Source organism: Orcinus orca, chromosome 10, assembly GCF_937001465.1.
Source record: "Orcinus orca chromosome 10, mOrcOrc1.1, whole genome shotgun sequence".
NCBI classification, from domain to species: Eukaryota; Metazoa; Chordata; class Mammalia; order Artiodactyla; family Delphinidae; genus Orcinus; species Orcinus orca.
This window is the reverse complement of record NC_064568.1, coordinates 12,840,440-12,862,480: the sequence shown is the minus strand read 5'-3', so window position 1 is coordinate 12,862,480 and position 22,041 is coordinate 12,840,440. Positions and strand designations below refer to the sequence as shown.

Below are 22,041 nucleotides of genomic sequence, written 5' to 3'. Positions count from 1 at the left end.
GGAAATACCTGGTTTAATTTTCTACAACAATTGTGTATGGTAAGTGTCGGTTTTTATCTGAATTCCAGAATAAACTTGTGCTTGAAAATAGCTGACAAATTTGCGTATATAAAATGTGAAGATCAGATGTGTCCCAGGTGGCCGTCATTCCTACACTCAGGACTTGTTCTAGGGAGCTGTACTTTAGTATGTAGTTGATACGTTTCTCTGCCATGATGAACAATTTCCGTAACTTCCTGCTAAGCCGGGAAAGATTAGCTTGAGGGTTAGTCTTGAGGAATTGGAAGGGGTGTGTGTGTGTGTGTGTGTGTGTGTGTGTGTGTGTGTGTGTGTGTGTGTGTGTGTGTGTGTGTGTGTGTGTGTGTGTGTGTGTGTGTGTGTGTGTGTGTGTGTGTGTGTGTGTGTGTGTGTGTGAGTGACAGGTGCCATATACATAGTGACAGTACTCCTGTCGCTTTAAAGTAAAATAAAGGTTATGGCCTTTTGCTCTTTAAAGATTTGAGGCTAGATGCTCGCAGTGGGTGAAGAGGTGTATGGCACAAAGTATTGTTCATTCTGACATTTTATGATTTTCCTTTCTGTGTAGCCAGTCAGAGCATCTTTGTGCGCTACTGGTAAATAGCAATTTTGGACCTTGATAAAACAATTTTGAAAAGCATATTTCTGTTAAAGCCCTGCTAAGAGGAAGTGTGACAGTGTACAAACAGGGGCTATGTTGCAAGAAAGGGAGCCTCAGAAACCACTGCACACAGGTCAGTAATTAAACGTCTTATAACCCACTGAAATATTTAAGATACATATTTGGAACCAACACTGTAGAATTCGTACTGTTGCTATATAGGAAGTATGCAGATTTGAGGTCTGGTTTCGTCATGTATAGAGAGACTTTAAAATAGTATATGCGTGTTGTTATATACCAGGAAATTTTATTTGCAAGTGTCAGTAAATAATATAGAACATTCTGAGATTACACTCTTCAGGGGGCCAAATGTTCCCTCACTACGCCTGGTTTAGCTATAAAGAGATGTGCCGTGCTACTGAAAAGAACTCCCTGGAATCCCCTTTAGAGGACGTTTTAGTTCAGTGTAAGACTGACTATATGAACAAATAGTAGAGTCATTAAAAACCCAAGGTTAACAAAGTAAAGGTTAGGCATATCGAATACAGAAGGGGCACATGCTAAAAAACCGACAGCGTTCTTGAGTTGCTTTTCATTTACTCTCTTTACATAAATGTGCAACATGATACTCGGTTGCCGATTCCAGGCCAGGCAGTCAAAACCATTGCATGTTTGGAAGAAGAAAATATTGACAAATTCAAACGAGAAATTTAACAGTCCATTTTTGGCCACATCCATTGTACCCGATTAGCTGAATTTCTCCCAATGAATATGTAAAGCAGTGAAGGAACATCAAAATTACGCAAATGTAAAAGTATCCAATAAACCCCTTGAATGTATAAGCAAAGAGGTAGGTGGCAAATCAGTCTGTCTAGAACTTTACCTTAAGAATTCTTACACCTAGATTATCTGCTTATGAGTAGATATTTTACATTATTTAAACAAAAGAACATGTTTAATTTAGTTTTGCTCTTACAGTTTACTTACAGAGTTTCTTTAGTTTACATTGAACAAAGTAGCCTATAAAATACATTAGCACATCTCACTTGGAGGAAGGGGACGTGTTTTAGCATCTGTGTTCCACAGTAGTCTTAGGTTCAAATGAAACTTTGGAACAGAATAACCAAACACTGAGCAAATACACAAAATACGATTTTCACTAACAAACATGTTGGGGCTCAAACTGTGTATTAGGTAACTCTTTAGTTTCTCTGAGATACTGATTTGTAAATTTTGAAAGTACTGATGAAAATCAGAAAGAACAAAGCCCTTTTAAAATAATACACACTGCCTTGCCTCTTTCAAAAAGGAACAGTACTAGCGCTTGGCACCCTAGCTTTTGGAAACTTCTGCTGTTTGGAGCACTGATACATTCTGTTCCATGGATCAGGATCGAGTGAGGAAACCCTCACATTATAAGAATTTATAGGAATTTCAGGTATGTTTTGCAGGAAATACTCTCACCAGTTTGTTTTACAGATGTCTTCATGTCCTGTCAGATCCCACAGAATAAGAGCACCAAGCTCCTAAAATAGGTAACTCCCGACCACATATTCTAGACTGCTTTTCATCCTCTTCAATAGTATATTTTAGTCTAAATCTTCAAATACTGTTGTTTGACTAGGAAACTGCAACCTTCCATGTAATGTCGCTTTTTACTTCGGTATGCATCAAAAGGAGTAATTTCCAAAGCAGACCTGATGTTAGAATACCGATTTTGCTAAGGAACCTTATCCCTACCGTATTCGTTTATAAGCAGAGTATTATTTTGTCTGGGCTTATGTCATCTTCAGTGTCTGGGATCGTGGGCAGCAGAGCAGATCGAGTCAAACCCCAGAATTTTTGAGGTGACATGTCTTTTTTGGTGGCTGTAAATTTCCATCCAATATGACTTGCACAGATCCTGCACTGGGCAATGGTCCAGGCGAACCTATAAAATTAAGGAAAGGTATCAGCTGAGGCTGTGTATCCCAGCCTATCACTGTATAACCTGTTGGGAAGACAGATCTTAGAGCCAAATTCTAAGAATGGGAAGAAGGAATACTGAGTTTGGATTTATATAGTTTCCTGAGACAAACCTCACAAAAAGATTTTCTAGTTTGTATGGTTCATCATGGTAATGCATCAGTCTTTATATATATATATATATATATATGTGTATATATATATATATATATATATATATATTACTTGATTGTGCTCTTAAGCTGTGCTTAAAATTTTTTTCTCCAATGCCAAGAAAGAAAAAAAAATCTTATTAATTAGTACAGATTTTTTATACAACTTGCTGGTTGCCAGGACCACTCTAAATTGCATCTGCATTTTCTTTGTTTGTTTTGTATTGCACTCAAGTTAGTTAGAAAACAGCAACCACCTGTAGAAATATGCACTTTTGTGTGAGTTAAAACTGGGGGAGGTAAGTGTTTTTCTCACGTAAGAAAGATTTCAGGACTACTCTTCTAAAATGAGACTGATTTCTAAAATGAGAAGGATTTGTCAGGTAATTCATCCAAAAATACAAGCCATGGCATTACAGTAAGTATAAGCACTAATCCCTACTCAGCTTGCCTCTTTCAAAATAAAAAGGCTGAGTCAGTATTTGGACAAATAATAGGGGGTCTTGAAAATAATACGGCTCAGGGAATCTAACAGGTGGTGCTGTTGGTCCCACAGTCATACTCTGAAGGGCACTGGGCTAAAGTAAAAGAAAAACAAAAAACATGCACACTAGAAGAAAAGCAAGCATGGTTTCTGCGTGTTTCGTGTCTATTATCATTAAATCCGCCTATAATTTACAGTTGGCCCTCGTATCTGCGGTTCCTCTAGCATCCAACGATTCAACCAACTGCAGACCAGGCAGTACTGTAGTATTTACTGTAATATTTTACTAGTGAAACATACCTGCGTCTAAGTGGATGCAAACAGTTCAAACCCACGTTGTTTAAGGGTCAAATGTAGTTTTACTGGGTCATACAACAGTTGATTTTCAGATGGAGCTGACGGGAAAATGAGTGTGGATTGATTAAGTGTATGTTAATCTGAGGAGAAGTACAGTTGCCACCTTCTTTGTCCCTAACCTTACATTCAGTGAGACTGTGCAAGAAGAGCGTTTTCTAGCTGTTCATGAAATGAACATTTAAATAGAATTATTCACTTCATTGTCTACTTCTGATTATAATTCTAGCAGCTCTGCTTAGGACTCTGGGTTTTTCTTCCCAATTAAGGCAAAACCAAAAAAAAGTGACCACCACCACATTACCCAGGAAACCAGCTGTGCTCTGTAGAAGGCCGGCCGATCAGATTCAAGTTGCAGGCCTTATACACGGTAAGCGTCTCATGCACGTATCCGTGAGGATTCACGTAAGCTGCCATCGGCCCACATAAGGATAAACTAAAACAAAGAATCAGTACAGAGGATAAGGCAAGTCAAAATGGGGTGGGGTGGGGGTAAATAAAAAGTTCACCAAGAAACAAGGTTCTAAGAGCTATAGTTTTGAACCTTTTAGTTAAAACTACTAATAAGAGGTTGGCAGTCAGCCCAGTTTCATTTGGTCTAAATGTTTTCCATGATGACAAAACGGAAAATACTGCTAGTTTTTTAAATCTTCCTCAAGATATACATTGTCAAATATGTGGACTCAACTTCCCCTAAAGGAGCCTGAGAGGGGAAGTCCAATGAAAAGTTTCCACTTGGTCATTCTTGGGCATCTGAGTACTCTGCAAACAGCAGTTCTTCCCTTCTTGATTCATAATGACTTTGTTGTCAGAAAATAATTTTCAAACAAACACTGTCACACAGCATCAGTACATGTTCAGAAGCATGTCGTCCTTTATCTTTGATGCTATGTGGCGAAACTGATATTTGAGTGAAATATCATAGGAGGTAGGTCCTTAAGCACTAAGAAGATATCCTCTAATTGACAGATTTTCAACAAGGTGGGCGGGTGGGGACGAGAGGACTGCTCAGCTGTTTTACTTCACCATGCTCATTACCTATGAAAAATGGCTTACATGCCCCCACTGTTCTGGGTACCCAATCAGGTACCCAATCAGGAAGACTGTCTTACCCAACGGCAGAGTTAATTCCCGCCCTATTTCATTTGCTGAGTATTTGTCATTTATATGGAGAATGGAAGTACCGTCTTGCCTGTAATTCTGTTATAGCAGTTGGCAAAACGTATTCAGATCTATGCTAAAAATGTAATAAAGATCTCACCTGAATATTTCATTTTTGGTTGTTATTTCTGTTTCTTGACATTGTTTACAGCAAAGAGATGTACACTAAAAAAATTTAAGAGGAAATTAGTGGGGAAAAATGCTCCCATGGTGTTGATCCGTCTGATTATCATATTTTCCTTCCAACTGTTCAACAACATAGTTTTAAAGATGGAACAAGAAAAACACAATCTGAGATCTAACACATACTCACAAAACTTATGACCTTCTAGGATAGAGAAATAGTGACTGATATATATATATGTATATATAAAAAACCATACATGGTTCACGTAGAAATCAAGTGTTCAGAGTCTAAATGAAGATCACATAAAGGTTATATCTGAGGAATGCAAAACAAGTCAAGTTTCTGTCTTATGATCCCAAATGAAATATATAAAATAATCCTTTCAAATATTTTTAATGCAAACCATGATGGACAACTAGTTCTCTAATTCCATGACTACATGAATGGAGCCTACAGATAGTTCTGTTGGTCCTAACAGTGCACCCTCGCTCTCTAGACTGACTGAACATGGGCATCCAAACGTATTCATTTTACTCACTTTATTCATAATGTCCAGTTCACAGCGAAGTCGTTGGATCGCACTACCAATTTTAAGGAGCTGAATTCTTAATACATCATCAATAGGAAGACAAGCAGCTACTCTGTAAGAAAAATCTTAAAGACATGGTGGGTTTTTCAAGCTTTAAACTTAGGAAGGAGTTAAGTATCAGGACAGCTTATGAATGCGGTAACATCCTTTTGAAATAAACCCTTCTCTACGGGGTTCCCAAAGAACACATTTCACACAATTATAAACAGTACTACAGTATACCAGCTCTCAAGTATATATACTCTTAGGAGGTTCTACAATGTAACTTCTTTTCCCATGCTTGTTTTTGTGAATGTCATCTTTTAAATTAAACATGAAATCAAACCCATGTTAGAGTAAGTCACTTATTTGCTACGAGACTCGAAGAATAGCTAAACTGTACCTAATTAACAGATCTGTAAGTAAGGTAATAATAAGTCCTGGTACTGCAGTCACTTTCAGTGGCACCTTGAAGACCAGGGAAAGGAAAGTATTTACACTCAGTGTTTTTGGATGCACACCATTTACTGCAACTTGAACTTTTTATGAAAACCTTGCCTAAAATAGGAGTGCTCAGAGAATTTAAGACCTTTGCTACCACTAACTAAAAAATACTCATTTTTTTGTAATTGCTCAAAGCAAAAGAAGTGGGTATGCTTTTCAGAATACTAATGTAAAAAACTGTTGGGGGTTTCATTTTCATTAAACAGAAAACAAAAAATTTCTTTCAGTAAGGCATCACAGGTCACAGGAAGGAAACTGATTTTTCATACCTATTGGATTTGAAGGAAGAGAATCCTCTTTCAGATTTTCATCCCATTCATGTAGCTGTCTCTTGATTCTCTCCATTAAGGTTTCCTTGTTTTGTTTGAAACAAAAGTAGCCATAATAAGGTTCACAGACTGTTTACACTTTACTGGCAGCTTGTCAACTCAATATTAGCAGCTATTTAAGTCATCACTACCTAGTAAAATTTCGTGTTTAAATGTGTCTGTTTTCTTAGGCAGAAATGATGGAAGACCCAGCTTTGCACAGCACTAGGCTGGCTTTCCAGGCCTCTCCTCCCATGCGCTGGCTATCTCAGAGGCCTCCTCTTCCCTTTTCTAGGAAGCCTTTTCTGTCGGTCCCTGTAAGCTGCACCCGCACTTGCTACCTACAACACCTTCCTTGGCACTTACTACATAAGATGCTCACTGTCTTTTCACCAGTGGACGCAAAAACCACTCTTGTCTAGTGTGTGTCTGTAATGGCTCAAAAGCTGCTGAAGGGCAGACGGAACTGTAGTTTCCTTTAGTGTTGCCCATGTGGTAAGTGCTCACAACCTATGGGTTTAGTTTGCCCAGGGCTCCATATCTGTGGGCGGGCTGATTCCCTAAGCGAAAGGCTAACAACATTTGTTGACCGTCTGCGACATCCCAAAGACAATAACTACCATTATCCCCATTTTATAGATAATCAAGTTTTGCCCCACACCACAGGAACAGTAACAGAAATCAGGCTTTGAACACAGTCTTTGCGTCTAAAATCCAGATTCTCTGAACTATTCCAGTAGTCTCTTAATGAATTTTTCAAGATGCCTAATAAAAAAATCTAAGGTGCAAAAACATTGGTGGATGCATCAGTTAGTACACCAGGGATCAGGAAATTGAAGTTAATACACTTGTTTAAGGACAAAACCACAACACTGTTGAAGGATTCTTTATTTTTCCTAAATGTTACTAGCTCTTGACTCAGCAAAATTTCAAATGCTTAATAAACCCTAAAATGCCTCAATATCTTGTCCTGAAGCTGCAAGCCACTATAAACTGAGGGAAGACTAAAAATCTATCCAATTAAAAGCCAAGTCTATCCAGCAGTATGATTCTTGCCTGTTCCACTTAAATGTAATGAATGGCATTAGTTCCAAAAATTAAACCCCACTGGGTATGAAAGCCTATTTTGTTCTAATGACCCTTAATTATGCCATGGCTTCCCCCAGGAGCACAAAGTTCAAGGTAAGTTACTTACAGCATCATATAAGGAATACAGCCAGCGAGGCCATGAAGTCAAATTTGCACAATGGAACTTTCTCTGAAAACAGAAAAAAAAGCCACTTAAAAAACACCACAGAATCAAGATCTTATAGTAGAAACACATTTAAAAAATGATCTTGGCCCAGGAAGACTTTCTAATTTCAAAAAGATGGAAAAGCTTGCAGATAATCCCATAATAGACGATTATCTATTATATTTGACAATGACGTTTTTACTTGAATTCCTGCAGCAGTTCAATGTTGCGAAGACCCAATAATTAAGATGTCAGTCCTCAGAGTATATATTCAATGCAATACCGATAAGATTGGAACTTAGAAGTATAAAGTTCATCTGAAAGAACAGATGTGTAAAAACAACCAAGAAAATCTGGAAAGGGAAGTGTTCTACAGGATACGAAAACAGGACTGAAAGGATACGCTGCGGTTGTAAGCAACCTAACCATCTCTCAACAATAGTTAAATACAATAGAATACTTTGACACCAGAGAAGATTCTGCACCCCACCAGAGAATGTATACAATATAAAGAATGATCACATTTTCTTAATAAACAAAACAAAACCTACATATGTACACATTTATAATTTTGTACACAAGCTGTCAATTGACAGGGCATGACACGTGAAACTGGGTGGGAAAGGGGTACGGGAGATCAGAAAGAACTATCAGAGTGGAACAAGAAAGGCAAGATCACCTTTAACAAGATAAAAGGGAAATCCTACGCTTGCACCTGCAAGACCAAGTGAGTGGGTGCGAGATGGGGAACGTGGGTACACGGCAAATGCAGAGAGGACTTGGGATCTTAGCTGACGGTTGTAAACTAACCAACGCACTGCAGAGCTCACCCCCTACTCCCCCCGCCCCACAATCTTACTCTAACGCTATTAGAAGAAGACTAGGCACTAAGATGAGACAGTAATGTTGCTCTTCTGTGATGGTCACAAATGGGAACTTTCACTGTCAGTGGCCAGGATGCTGAAGATGAGGTCTAGAGTTCACACTAGGGATGTGTGGTTTGGAGCTGCCTCTCAAGAGGATGTGATACTTGTTTACGAATAAATCAGAAACTGCTACGTGGATAACAACAGACTTGCCCTCAAAGGCTCGTGGGCTACAGCTCAAACCAGTGGATTCTTGTTAAAGAAGAATTTGGGACTCAATATAATTCTTATGTTTGAAGCTACCCAAAGATGGTCTGGGATGGCCTCTGAGCACAGGCTCAGGTAGTGATTTAATAAGCCTGAGGAGTCAGGCCAAAACCTAACGCTAGTAAGAATTTTTGTCAGAGTCCAGTTACAGAATAAAAAATGCTAACAGCCCGTCAGGTAACTGAATATTCAGTAATAGTAACAGCAACCACTTTACATGTCTTAAAAGATTTTGATAAGATTGGCAGCATTACCACCCCAATTTAAAGGTAATGAAACAGGCACAGAAGGATGCTTGCTCAAGGTCACAGCTGGTAAATGGGGACTGGCTAGGATGTGCATTCAGGGGGTCTGACTCCAACCGTTACTTATTCAACAAATATTCTGAGCACCTAGAATGTACCTGACATTATTTTTATGCATTTGGTGTATACCAATGATTAAAAGCACAGCAAAAGAATAAAATCATTGCCCTGTGGAGCTTACGTTTTAGTGGGCAGAAGCTTACTTTCTAGAGGGGTACTTAGCATTATGAAATGACAAAGATCCAATGAAGTTTCAGGTTGGATGACACACTCTGAATTCAGTCACTAATATATACTTTACACATCAAAATGATCACTTCTGTGATACAAAAGCAAGTAATTTGACACCCACAGAAAGATAAAAAGAAATTAATTTACTTATATATAAACATTACTTCTCACTGTAATATACAGCGAATAGGATATGAAGGGCAAGGCACCATCAGGGTCAGCGTCATGACCATCCGATCTGCTCCTACCAGGCTTCGTGAATGTGAACAAGCTGCAGCCTCAGGTCTCTGTTCCCTACTTTTCAACGTGAGGCGGCCTCTAAAATTCTGCATCAGGATTACCCTGACAGATTCTACAGCTGTATTTACAAATCAATTCAATATACGTACTACAACCTTAATACTACACCCTTTAGAAAGTCAAGTGCACAAGCTGAAGAGAAGTAAACCAGAAGAGATCAGCTAGCTTTTACTGAACTGCCAAAATTTAAGCCACTTCAATATCCTCAAATTTAAGAGTTCCATTTAGATTCCTGGCACAATAGGAAAGGCCCGACTTATATCTGGGTAATACTGACGATAAGTCCCAGCAATTTATGGGCATTCTTCAAGTCTATCAACACCATGATTTACTTCCTAAAAGGGCTATACTTCAAGAAAATTTTAATTCTAGCCAAAAAGTTAGGTGCTTGAAAGTGATCAATGACTGATTCTCCAATGAAGTAGTATTCGCGCCAGGAATAGGACTTACTCCTGAAAGCAGGCAGAAAGGCCCTTCAAATGACTGTCTGTTACGTGGAGGTAGTAATCCATCACATTTTTTCCATTTTTAAGCCTCATAACTATAGCTTCGGCTTTGCCTCCCAACAATGTAGAATGTTCAAAAAATGTCAAACTCCACTTAAATGGTTCTTTGAAGTGCAATGAAATTGGAAGAGTAACGTGAAAGGCTAAGTGTGAATAGTAAAACATTACCACTGGTTTACACAGTGACCAAAGGTGGTCGTTTGTTGTAGTAAGACCTATCACAATCAGCAATGTAAATGATAAAAAGAGTTTTCCAAATAATTCAAGCTTTTGAATTTTTGAAACAAGTTTCTGTTTCCTTCCTTCCTTCATCGAATCCTACTTGCTTATAAGAACTGGAATGGAATGGCAAGCTTTTGCTTGATCCCGAGGCTTATGAGCTCATAATGGCAGATGGACAACTATAAGCTTAAGGTGTATGCCAGGGAAATCCCTACTCTGGTTGGAGGAAGTCCCTGAATACACATAGCCACGATTCCAAGACTTTTCTTCTCTTTACGATAAAAATAGACAACAAATATCATTGCTCCTCCTGCTACTACTATTATCCTGGAACAAGGCAACCGCAGATTCTAATGTTCACATGCAAACATTAAGACGCAATAGTAGCCAAACAAACCTTAAAAAGCGAAGAGCAGTGAGGGGTTGCTGGTCATAGCTTACTTACAAGATTATAAACTGTCAACAGTTATAGCAGCATCCTGGTGAGGCATAAACAAACAGATCACAGAGCAGAAGAAAAATAAAATAAAAAACATGAATCTGGTCTATAATAAGAGCATCTCAGGGAGGGAAAATATGACCCTCTCAGAAAACGGTCACAGGACAACCGGGAGCCACCTGGAAAAAGGAGCACTGAAATCATACCAGGATCAACTACACTGGATCAGAGCTTACACTCTGGTCATTAAAGACAATGAAATCAGAAGTAAAAGATTACATGTTTTACTGTTCTTAAGGAATGAAGACTCCTTTGCACAGGGAAGTATTTCTAGTTATGATTCACAATATGGAAGTATTAAAAAGATAAATTCAACTATGTATGACAGCACACCAAAAACAAAGTTAAAAGACAAAAAAAATGACACTAAAGGAAATGTTTGGAACTCATTAATCACAGACAAAAGGATAAGCTTCCTAATGAGTAAAGAACTCCTAGCAATCAATGAAGGGCAAAGACTCTGAAGACAATACCAACTAAAGGAAATACGAACCGCTCTTAAACACAAAATGCCACACACCTCACTCATATTCAGAGAAACTCAAATTAAACCTCCAACAAGATACTGTATTTCACTTATCAGATCAGCAAAAATTAAGCTGGATACTCTAAAGCCTTGGTGAAACACTGACAATCAGGACACAGACAGGAACAACCTTCTTAGTGAGGTACTTTGAAAACACCTGTCAACATTACAAGAGCAGCTGCCCTGACATCCAATAATCCTACTTCTCAAACTCTGCCCTACATATTCACCTGTATGAAAGGTCATTTGTACGCAGCACTTAGTGCAGGTCTGTCGTCCAGAGGGGACTGGTTATATAAATTATAGTGCATCCATACAGAGAATACTGTGCAGCTTCCAAAAGAAGGGAGCAGTGCACCAAAAACGAATACAGAAGAATCTGCTACACTCTTAGGACAGAAGAAGGTGCAGGACAGTATGGATCCTTTTACGTAAGAAAAAGGAAAGAAGTTAGAATATTTATCTGTATTTTCATAAGGAAACTTGGGAAGAAGACTGAGATGCTAACCTGTGAACTCCTGTTTGGGGCCTCCCCCTTCTGAGTTAGTCCTCAGTTCCTCCCTGTTCTGTACGAGAAGCAGGAGCAATCATGGCTTATAAATTTAGCAGAGACCAGATGGATACGCTTCAGTCACTTTCTTAATATGTTCCCACATTTGATTTCTTTTTTTCTTTTTTTAACAAATTTCTTTCTTTCTTTTTGTTCTGGCTGTGTTCGGTCTTCGTTGCTGCACGCGGGCTTTCTCTAGTTGCAGCAAGCGGGGGGCTACTATACGTTGAGGTGCGGGCTTCTCATTGCGGTGGCTTCTCTTGTTGCGGAACATGGACTCTAGGCGCGTGGGCTTCAGTAGTTGTGGCACGTGGGCTCAGTAGCTGTGGCTCGCGGGCTCTAGAGTGCAGGCTCAATAGTTGTGGTGCACGGGCTTAGCTGCTCCGTGGCATGTGGGATCTTCCCAGACCAGGGCTCAAACCCATGTCCCCTGCATTAGCAGGCTGATTCTTAACCGCTGCGCCACCAGGGAAGCCCACCCACGTTTGATTTCTTTTTATACTTCATACTCAACTCTTTTTCTGATTAACATAGAAGGGCTTTACAAATGAACAAGTAGATAGATAGTCTGGGCAAGCAGGGAGTGTACTTAGAAACATTCACATTGTACTCCAAGTAGGTGAAACAACACTTTCCTCTCTTTCAGGGAATCCCACTACAGTAAACCCAGTGAAGAGAGAAAGGCACTGTGATAAGAAAGGAAATAAGTAAACATGAGATTCAAAGATCGAATCACTGAATGAGGAAGGTTTCCAGATAGAAGTGGGTTTGGAAGAGTGCTTCCTGATAATACGGGCCTAACTCCTTAATCAATAGGGATATCTTCTCCAATGTTCCCTTGTCAGGATGGAAGATAACATAAGCGTAAATAATTCTGTCATTTGGATTTTTTAGTTTTCAATGGCACATGTTAAGAGAGGTGTGTGCACAGTGTCAAGTTTAACTGAATACATGTCAGGAAGACTACACTCCACTCCTAGACCCTTTAAGTATCTTTTCTGGTGGAAAAGTGTGTGGCAACCCGATTACTGTGAGTTGGCTTAAGAATCAACTAAGCACCTCCCAGCTCTGGCCCCGTGAACCACTTCTCAGGCACAAAGATGCACAAGTCAGATGTAAATAAACGCATAGAGGGCTGACCCGAGCCCCAGATCTGCCTGAAGACAAGCGCTGTGACGCAAGTGAGTGTCCGGCTACGGGTGCAATAGGGCGACCCACTGAGATGGGACCAGGGCCAATGGAGTTCCCACCGGTGCCACCTGCCATCCCTTCCCTCTGCCCCACTCCACGTTTTGATGCCGGCAGGATGGCTGTAAGTGGTCTCTCTAAAGTAGAACAGAGATTGTAAGGCACCTGGAGTCCAAAATAGCTCAACTAGCAATTTTTCTTGGCCTAGTGATCTAGATCCAAATTTCAGAACCTAAGAAACTCTACCCAAAGTTTAAGCAAGGGAACCCCTTGAACGATCTGAAAAATACACGGGATGAGGCATTTCTATCTCTGAAAGCCTTTTATGTCTCTCTCATTCCTTAGCACCTTCTGTTTAGTTCTTGGCAACTCTGAATATGAAGATAACTGAGGGCTAATGTTTGAGAGTCCAGAATTACTGGAGAAATAAGACAACAGGGAAAGGTCAAAAGATCTGGTTCCAAACAAAAATGTGCTTCCTTGGCCTTTGCACATGTGTCCTTCCTCTCTGTTGTTGAGCCAGTGACAACCCAGCTGCAAAGGCCTAATTCTGAATTTAATGTGAACACGTGGAGGTGCTTTAACCACAGAATAGGAAGAGTTTAATCAGTAAGTCACACAAAAATTACATGTAGAAAGTTTTTTTTGCCTAACCCAAGTTCAGGTTTAAGATGGCAAGGACCTGCAAAGACAACATAGAACTAGTCGTCCAGAGCACTTAAGTCAGGAATTAACTCCAATCACTCTCACTCTATGCTTAGAGCTGTGCAAAGAGTTAACGATTTATAAGCGGTTAAGAGTTTTTAACAAAAATCTTGGTATGGAAGAACTATTATATAAATCAAAATACTACCTTCTGAAAACTTATCCAGTGACTGAAATACACAGCTGTCTAAATACTGAGAGGCTGTGGAGGCACACCCCGATGTGGTTACCCCACCAAAGGACCACATCTTAGCACCACCCAGTGCCAGACACACTGTTAGGCCCTAAATGACTCCACACGTTCCAAAACCGCTCCACGGAGCCATGTACCAACAGAGCTATCCTCCACATACTTATTTCAGCAGTTACACTGAAAATGACTATATGACAGCAAAAGCTTCCACTGTTCTACTGCTAAAATAAACAAGAGAAAAAGTATATTTAAAGTGCCTGTATCAAGTCTGAAAATACAAGTATTGCACAGCTATACAAAAGCTACTGTAAACTTATGGCAGTATCAATATTCTGAAACCTTCAAAAATTTTAGTGTCAAAGCTTGGGAAACTTTAGGCAGTCTAATTAAACTTTCTCATCAGAATCTTCTTAGAAACACGAATGAAACCACAGTATATCATGACACAGACTGGTCAGCTGAAACACAAAATAACGAGACCAAGGAGCCTACAGAGAGCCAGTCGTGAGCGTGCTGCCCATCAGCCACCCATCCTGCACAAAGCTCTCTGGAAACTGCATGACTTCTACTGCAAGACCACTAAAAGTGGAGGTCCGGTGACTAGTGTATGAGACCCTCTGATGAATCATATATGCTGATCACATCAAATTAGGATCCTATGCTAATCCACATCAAAATTAAAAACTTCACTACTCTACGTGACAAAGAGTAAAGGATGATCAGCACAGGATTTTTCAGGTTACTATGAAAATTGTCTTTCCATATTTTTAAAAGATAAATCTCAAAAAGCCAACTGATTCTAAAGTTAGGAACTAGCAAATTTTTTCCTTTAGGTAGAAATCATAAATATTAGGTATTTTATACTCGTAACTGATACATCTCACAAATGAGTACAAACAAGCTTCATCAGTATTTTTTCTAAGAGAAAGAATGATCTAGCCAAAAGGATATATACAGGAATTAATGCCCCAACAGGCAATGCTTTTAAAGAGTACCTAGTCTCAAGTCAATTTTTGTGATGTCAATAGTGTTGTACAAAAAGGGCAAAAAAAATCTTCCTTTCAGAAGTGCAGAAGGAGGAAAACGCGCTTCACTCCTGTGCGCTCTCCCAAACGCTTTTTCTGAGGTAAAGCGTTTCTGACTCAAGAGCCAAGCACCTCGTCTGACCACAGTCTAATTAGAGCCTCCTGCAGAACTTAACACCACGCGTTATTAGTTAATACATAACTTACAGGCATAATAGCTGGAATACCTCACAGTACGGTAACATTTTACTACTGTTGCAAACTGCTTTTACATACACAGCTGCCTATGACATTTTTAGAAGCTCCAGCATGATCAAACGCGGCTACAGTATTGTCCAGAAGGAGTCTGGGGAAGGAAATCATGAGAGTTGTTTGTTTTTCTTTCTTAAACAGGAAAAAAGCAACCTGTCTTTGTTTTTTTTGAAGAGGCATAAAAAATAAGTTTCTCACCTTCTGGTATTTCTGCCACCATTTATGTGAACACTGGTCTTCACAGGAGACAGGTTTTGAAGGAACCATCTGGCACTTATTGAGGGATTCTAACTGAACTGCAGACATGGTTGAAGGCAACACACACTCAGGAAGAATTTGCACTTTAGCTTGCTGGATTCTGAAATAAAGAGAACCAGGCATGTTGTTCATTTTTTAGATAATCTTAACTCCAACTATTAAGTTTCTAAACATTATGGGTAATTTTAAATACTAAGAGTTTCACAGTTTTCTTTTTTAAACATATTCCTCAAATGCTATTATGATACACGAAATTTTCAAAAAATACTATATTTCATAAATCGTACCAAAGTTAAAACCAAAGGTAACCTAAGATTTTTTATCTCACTGTGGAATGGAAAGGGAGATTTTTACATTTCAGATAGTCTGTAAGTGAAACAAAATTTTAAAAATCAATATACAACCAACCCCTATGCATATCCTGATAACTTCTAAATTAATTTCTCAGACATCATTAGACACCCCGCCCCTCCCCTCGCCCCGTCTCTTTACGCTGCCCGACTCCTACATCTATGCCTTCTCATAAATCACCAAACCTGAGGAGTAGGTAGAGAAAGGAAGAGAAATCAAGAACCCATTTACATGGATAAGATTAGATAGGACTAAAGAATTACACGTAGCCTTATTTCTATGTGCATTCCTTTTCTCATTCCTCAGCATTTACCCTGAATATGCAAAGAATCAAAATATCCATCATATTATCTTTTTTTACTTTAAAAATTACTTCAACTCTCATGACAGTAAAGTCATCATTCTAGAATGCTACTTGAGAATATCATAATTGCAAACATCTCATCATGAATTAATGCCAAGAGGAAGGTTGTACCTCCGGACCATCGTCTTACGAGCCATTTTATCTCCCAGCATACCTTTTCAAATGCAGAAGGTATCAACACATCCAAACGCTGGAACAAAACACTGTCAGACTGATGAAGTCAAATATACTACAAAGTAATTACAAAAATATTACAAGTCTCTGCTTCACTATTAATCATGCTTAGGAATTCTAAAGTGATCTTTCATTGTAACCACTGTCTCAACCCACAAAAACTTATGACACTTTGATACTTCTTCTGATTTATTAAATGAAAATAGCTAAATGTGTCTGAAAATATGTAGGTTTAATTTAACGATAATATTAGACTCACTTCACTAACTTCAATTTCTTCCTGCAAGCTCAAATTTATGTCTACATGACTTTGGAAAACGGTAAAATAAATTTGACTGTGTTCAAACTACGTTCTAATGTTCTTCTGTTATCAGAGCTCATTAAAAACAAAAGTAACTGAATAAGAATTATGTTTTACCCACCTAGTATGTAAGAGTTTATTATGATAAAAACATTAACGCTACTGAAAAATCAGCTTAGTGATCATTTTAATCATTAGTCTGTACACAGGCTGTCTGAATTGCCTCACAGGGTTAAGCACTGCTCTCTGTTCCTTCTGTGAAGCCGGCCCAGGGTCTGCTGCACACGGCTGCCGCTTCTCCCAGCAGCTGAGTTTGGGTTGTAACATAAACTAGTTTTATTCCTTCCTGACCTGTTTATGGCAGTTGTTCTGTGATTACAGTTGCATAATTTACATAAATATTTTTTTGAAGTTTTAAATTTTATTTTATTCAAGTATAGTTGATTTACAATGTTGTGTTAATTTCTGATGTACTGCAAAGTGAATCAGTTATATACACACACACAGATGTGCGTGCACACACACACGTGTGTGTGTGTGTGTGTGTGCGCGCGCGCGCGTGTCTGTATGTATATTCTTTTTCATATTTTTTTTCCATTATGGTTATCACAGGATATTGAATATAGTTCCCTGGGCCATACAGTAGAATCTTGTTGTTTGACAATTTATATAAATATTATAGCAACTGATAAAATATAAGTACAAAATTAAAACTGCTTCAATGAATACTAGGTTGAGCCAAAAAAATGCTTTCAAATTAGGTTCAGACAATTCTAACGGTAAGAAAAAAAGTGCACAAATCTGCAAGGCTTCTGGTGCTCAGACAGCCTTGTGAGTATCTTCAGAACCTCTCTTTGAAGAAAAACTACAGGTATAAACTGCAGATAGATGATGCAAAGTGAAAGCTGTTAATGCAAGAAAGACTAGTGCCATCTCTAATCTGCAGACCCAATTCGAAGAAAGTGTCCTGTCTTTCCATCAAACATAAAATGAACGAAGGGACATTTATATATTTTAAGTTAAAATAAAATGTTTAAGATATATATGTGTAAATTTTTATGACTTCCATTTTTAATTAACCCTTTTCACTAAAAATTATTCATCTCAATTATGACAGGTAAGAGAACTTCTTTGGTAATTCCAAATAGAGTATTAATCGCCTTTTCCTCTCTACATGTAAGAAATACTCAGGAACTCCTGAAGAGTCCTATGGTGATTCAATGATACACTTCCATTTTTTTAAATTAATTTTTCAAATAAATGTCCATGTGCTCAGAAGATGCCACAGAAATAAAGACTCACTCTGGAAAAGTAGCAGTATGCTTTTTACATATGAAGAGTCATTTATGTAGAAGACAAATGACTATTACCTGGTACTGCATTACTAAAGAAAAGGAAACTGGCCTGAGGTGCAAACGTGTGATGGAGGAATTCAGGTTTGGTGGGAAGAGCACTGGTTTGGAAGTTAGGGACCCAGAACCAGCCAGGTGGTGCCCTCTAGTGGCATGACCTTAGGCAAATTGCTTACCTCTCTAGCACTTCATTTCCTTATTTGAAAAAAGAGGAGCTTGCACTAGATTATCTCCATAGTTTCTTCTGTTTCACCATTTCCAGTGAAGGTAGTGACAGAACCAGAAGGGCAGTGGAGACAGAGGATTCTCACTCCGTGGAGGTCTTTTAAATTAAAACAGACTCACTTTTGTGAGAGGCTGTGTTAGTGGGTCTCAGGGATACTACAGAGAATGGGCCCTTTCCCAGTCCCGTCTGGCCCTATCAGTTTCACACTCATCTCTACTAGAGTCAAAGGTATATCCCTTGACTTGCTTTCACAGTTAAGGGTCTACTGCCATCTTGTGTTCAAACTAGTTGTCCACAATCACAAGGCACTGATGTCGACAGTCTCTGAAGTATACTTTTCCCCAAGTCAATTTGCCATTATGGTTTCTGGAATACAGTATTCACAAATACTCAAAATTTTATAAGCATGAGGATAGGAAGTACTTTAAAAATGGAACTGTTAGTAAAATCCACAGCAACAAAACAGCTTGCCAACTGTCTCAATGCAGAGCCCTCGGGGTACACTCTTTCATTCATTCACGTAACACTGATGGTCCTAAATGCAGAACACACAGAAGTCTCAGCCACTGTCCTAAGCAGCCGCCATGGCTCCCCAAGCACAGGAATGCCACGCCACACACAGCTTGCCAGGCTCTGACCTCCCACCCTTTTCAATCTGAAGAGAGGTCTTCAACCCCAAAGAAGCCCTGCCCCACATGACACTGCCTGTAGGGTTTACATTACTGTTCCCAAACCTAGAGGGACATTAGAATCACCTGGAAATCATCAGAAACGATGCTGTGGCCTCCCTCCCAGACTGACGGCTCTCTACGGACGGGAGGGGCGGTTGGAACTCAAGCATCTATAGTTTGAAAAACTTCCCAGGGCATCTGATGCACAGCAAAGTTGGAAACCCCTAAGCTATACTTTCAAAGGGAAAAGAACAACTAGTTAAAAGTCACAAAATGTGAAGGGTCAGCAAAACAGAAAAAATACAGGAAAACCATTTCATTTTATGATGTTCAAGGAGCTTTAAGACAGATGGTGTTTCTTACCCGTCTGACTGTGTCCTGAGCTCAAGGACTTTGAATCTTTGTCTTCCGATTGCTTTCACTTTCACGATCTCAATTCCAAAATCCTGTTCTTCTCGATAGGCATATATCTCTGCTGTTGTTCCAAACTGTGCTTCCCTTTCCTGTACATTACTTCCAAGGTAAATTTTAAAAAGGAAACAGTTTTGGACATTTAGTTTTCAGATATGCAAAGTTGACAAAAGCAATACACATGGGAAAACAATTTATAGCAATCGGCTCTCATTGCAAAGCTATTTAATTTTATTTATTTTAGAATCACACAGGGAATTGAGATATATAAAGAGGCTTCAGGAAGTACAGTTAGAGCCCATTAGGAAAAGAATAGATTGCTAGTCATTGAAAATGACCTAGGACTGATAGGAGTTTAAACTCTCCCTTCCCAAACCAAACATTCTTTTTATTCAGCAGACCATCCTTACTGCTGCTTATCGGCAGCACTGTACTGGGGGGCAGGGGCGGGAGGGGGACCTTCCTGTATGGATTTCCTGCCTCTACCACTGATTTCCTCTAGTTGTCATGGGATACTTGAAATTCAGCTTCAGTTTAGCACGGGTCTGTAAAAGGACAGCTTAGGAATTTTGAGACGGTGAAATAACTACTTGCTCTTTTGCAAAAGTAATCCTTTACATTACAATGTAAAGCCCTCTTTTTCTTTAAATAAAGATAGTTCTTGAAAATAAGATTCTAGAAATGTTTTTCATTAAATATTAATGATATAAAACCTCTCAAATACCAGAAAGTTCAAATGTGTGTGAAAGGTAAAGCCTGATTTAGATGGTAATGATCATACCGAAATACTCCAACTTGCACTTTCACACTTCTTATCCGAATGTTTTACTTCCCAACCTCATCCCATCTCCTGTGCATGCAGAATAGTAGTCAGTTTGGGCTTTAAAACCACCTCCCTGGGACTGCACGAGAGACTGTTAAGTCAGTCAGCTCTAAGATTTTACCTGTATGCAAGCACCGCAAAGGTTCTGTCCTTCTGAATTAAATTCCGCACCATACTGACTTCTTGGGGACTGAAAAGCTGAAGAGGTAAGGTCTGCCCGGGAATCAGGATCATCAGCACCTGGGGCAGAACTGGAATCACCGGACAGCTGTCGTCATCGTGCAAAGTCCTGCCATGAAACTCCTCCATATCAGAGCCCAGATACTACAGAGGGACACACACAAGGTCAGTGTCAGTACAGATATGGAACAGAAACAAAAGCTCGACAGACTGAACAGCAAATCAGCATAAGGAAACACACACAGAGGGTACAAATATTTAAATAATAAACTTGTTGTATCAGCTCCCACATGAAAATCTATTTTTGACTCTTAGAAGTAGAATTTCTAATTTCTTGTGAAGAATCTCTCACATACATAAAAATTCAAGAGCATTTTTTAAGTTCAAAATATTGGGTTGGCCAAAAGGTTCATTCTTTTTTTCCGTAAGATGGCTCTAGTAGTGCTTAGTTGTCTTCAACTCCACTCGAAACAATTTTGTCAGACTGTATCATGACAGCTGTCATATCAGCGTGCATTTTTAAAAAAAAACTGATAAAAATTGGTGAATTTTTGTGTATTCATTTAAATATTGAAGATAGAAGAAAAAAGGCAACATTTTCATCACAGTATGATTTTTAAGAAAGGTAAAAATGCAACTGAAACGCAAAAAAAAGATTTGTGCCACGTAGGGAGAAGATGCTGTGACTGAGCGAACGTTTCAAAAGTGGTCTCCGAAGTTTCGTGCTGGAGATTTCTCGCTGGACGATGCTCCACGGTCGGGCAGACCAGTTGAAGTTGACAGCGATCAGATCGAGACAGTAATTGAGAACAGTCAACATTATACCACGTGGGAGATAGCCGACATTCTCAAAATATCCAAATTAAGCGCTGAAAACCATTTGCACCAGCTTGGTTATGTGAATCACTTTGATGTCTGGGTTCCACATAAGTTAAGGGAACAAAACCTTCTTGACCGTATATCCTCATGCAATTATCTACTGAAATGTAACAAAAATGTTCCGTTTTTAAAACAAACTGTGACGGGTGATGAAAAGTGGACACTGTACAATAATGCAGATGGAAGAGATCGTGGGGCAAGCAATATGAACCACCACCAACCACACCAAAGGCCAATTTCATCCAAAGAAGGTAACGCTGTGTATATGGTGGGATTGGAAGGGAGTCCTCTATTATGAGCTCTTTCTGGAAGAGCAAACGATTCATTCCAACAAGTACTGCTCCCAATTAGACCAACTGAAAGCAGAAGGCGTCCGGAATTAGTCAACAGAAAATGCATAATCTTCCATCAGGATAACGCAAGACCGCATGTTGCTTTGATGACCAGGCAAACACTGTTACAGCCTGGCTGGGAAGTTCTGACTCATCTGCTGTATTCACCAGACACTGCACCTTTGGATTTCCATTTATTTTGGTCTTTACAAAATTCTCTTAATGGAAAAATATTTTCAATTCCCTGGAAGACTGTAAAAGGCACTTGGAACAATTCTTTGCTCAAAAAGATAAAAAGTTTTGGGAAGATGGAATTATCAAGTTGCCTGAAAAATGGCAGAAGGTAGTGGAACAAAAGGGTGAATACGTTGTTCAATAAAGTTCTTGGTGAAAATGAAAAATGTCTTTTACTTTCACTTAAAAACCGAAGGCACTTTTTGGCCAAACTGATTTTTTTTTTTTTTTTTTTTTTTTGCAGTACATGGGCCTCTCACTGTTGTGGCCTCTCCCATTGCGGAGCACAGGCTCCGGACGCGCAGGCTCAGCGGCCATGGCTCACGGGCCCAGCCGCTCCGTGGCATGTGGGATCCTCACGGACCCCGTGTCCC

At 39.3% G+C, this 22,041-nt stretch overlaps 1 protein-coding gene across 4 annotated transcripts in view; it reads right to left on the bottom strand.

The window, feature by feature from the left end:
• Positions 1-900: 900 nt before the first annotated feature.
• CRBN (cereblon) overlaps positions 901-22,041 on the bottom strand; it is a 544,932-nt gene continuing 523,791 nt past the window's right edge. For all 4 annotated transcript variants that reach the window (XM_033437190.2, XM_033437189.2, XM_004274771.3 and 1 more), the window contains 9 exons: positions 20,164-20,366; positions 19,172-19,321; positions 15,310-15,469; positions 7,438-7,500; positions 6,204-6,288; positions 5,401-5,516; positions 4,836-4,900; positions 3,879-4,010; positions 901-2,549 (listed from right to left, as the gene is read on the bottom strand). In XM_033437190.2, the coding sequence (XP_033293081.1) occupies positions 2,369-2,549; positions 3,879-4,010; positions 4,836-4,900; positions 5,401-5,516; positions 6,204-6,288; positions 7,438-7,500; positions 15,310-15,469; positions 19,172-19,321; positions 20,164-20,366 (1,155 nt within the window). In that variant the 3' untranslated portion in view covers positions 901-2,368. The remainder of the gene's footprint in view (positions 2,550-3,878; positions 4,011-4,835; positions 4,901-5,400; positions 5,517-6,203; positions 6,289-7,437; positions 7,501-15,309; positions 15,470-19,171; positions 19,322-20,163; positions 20,367-22,041) is intronic.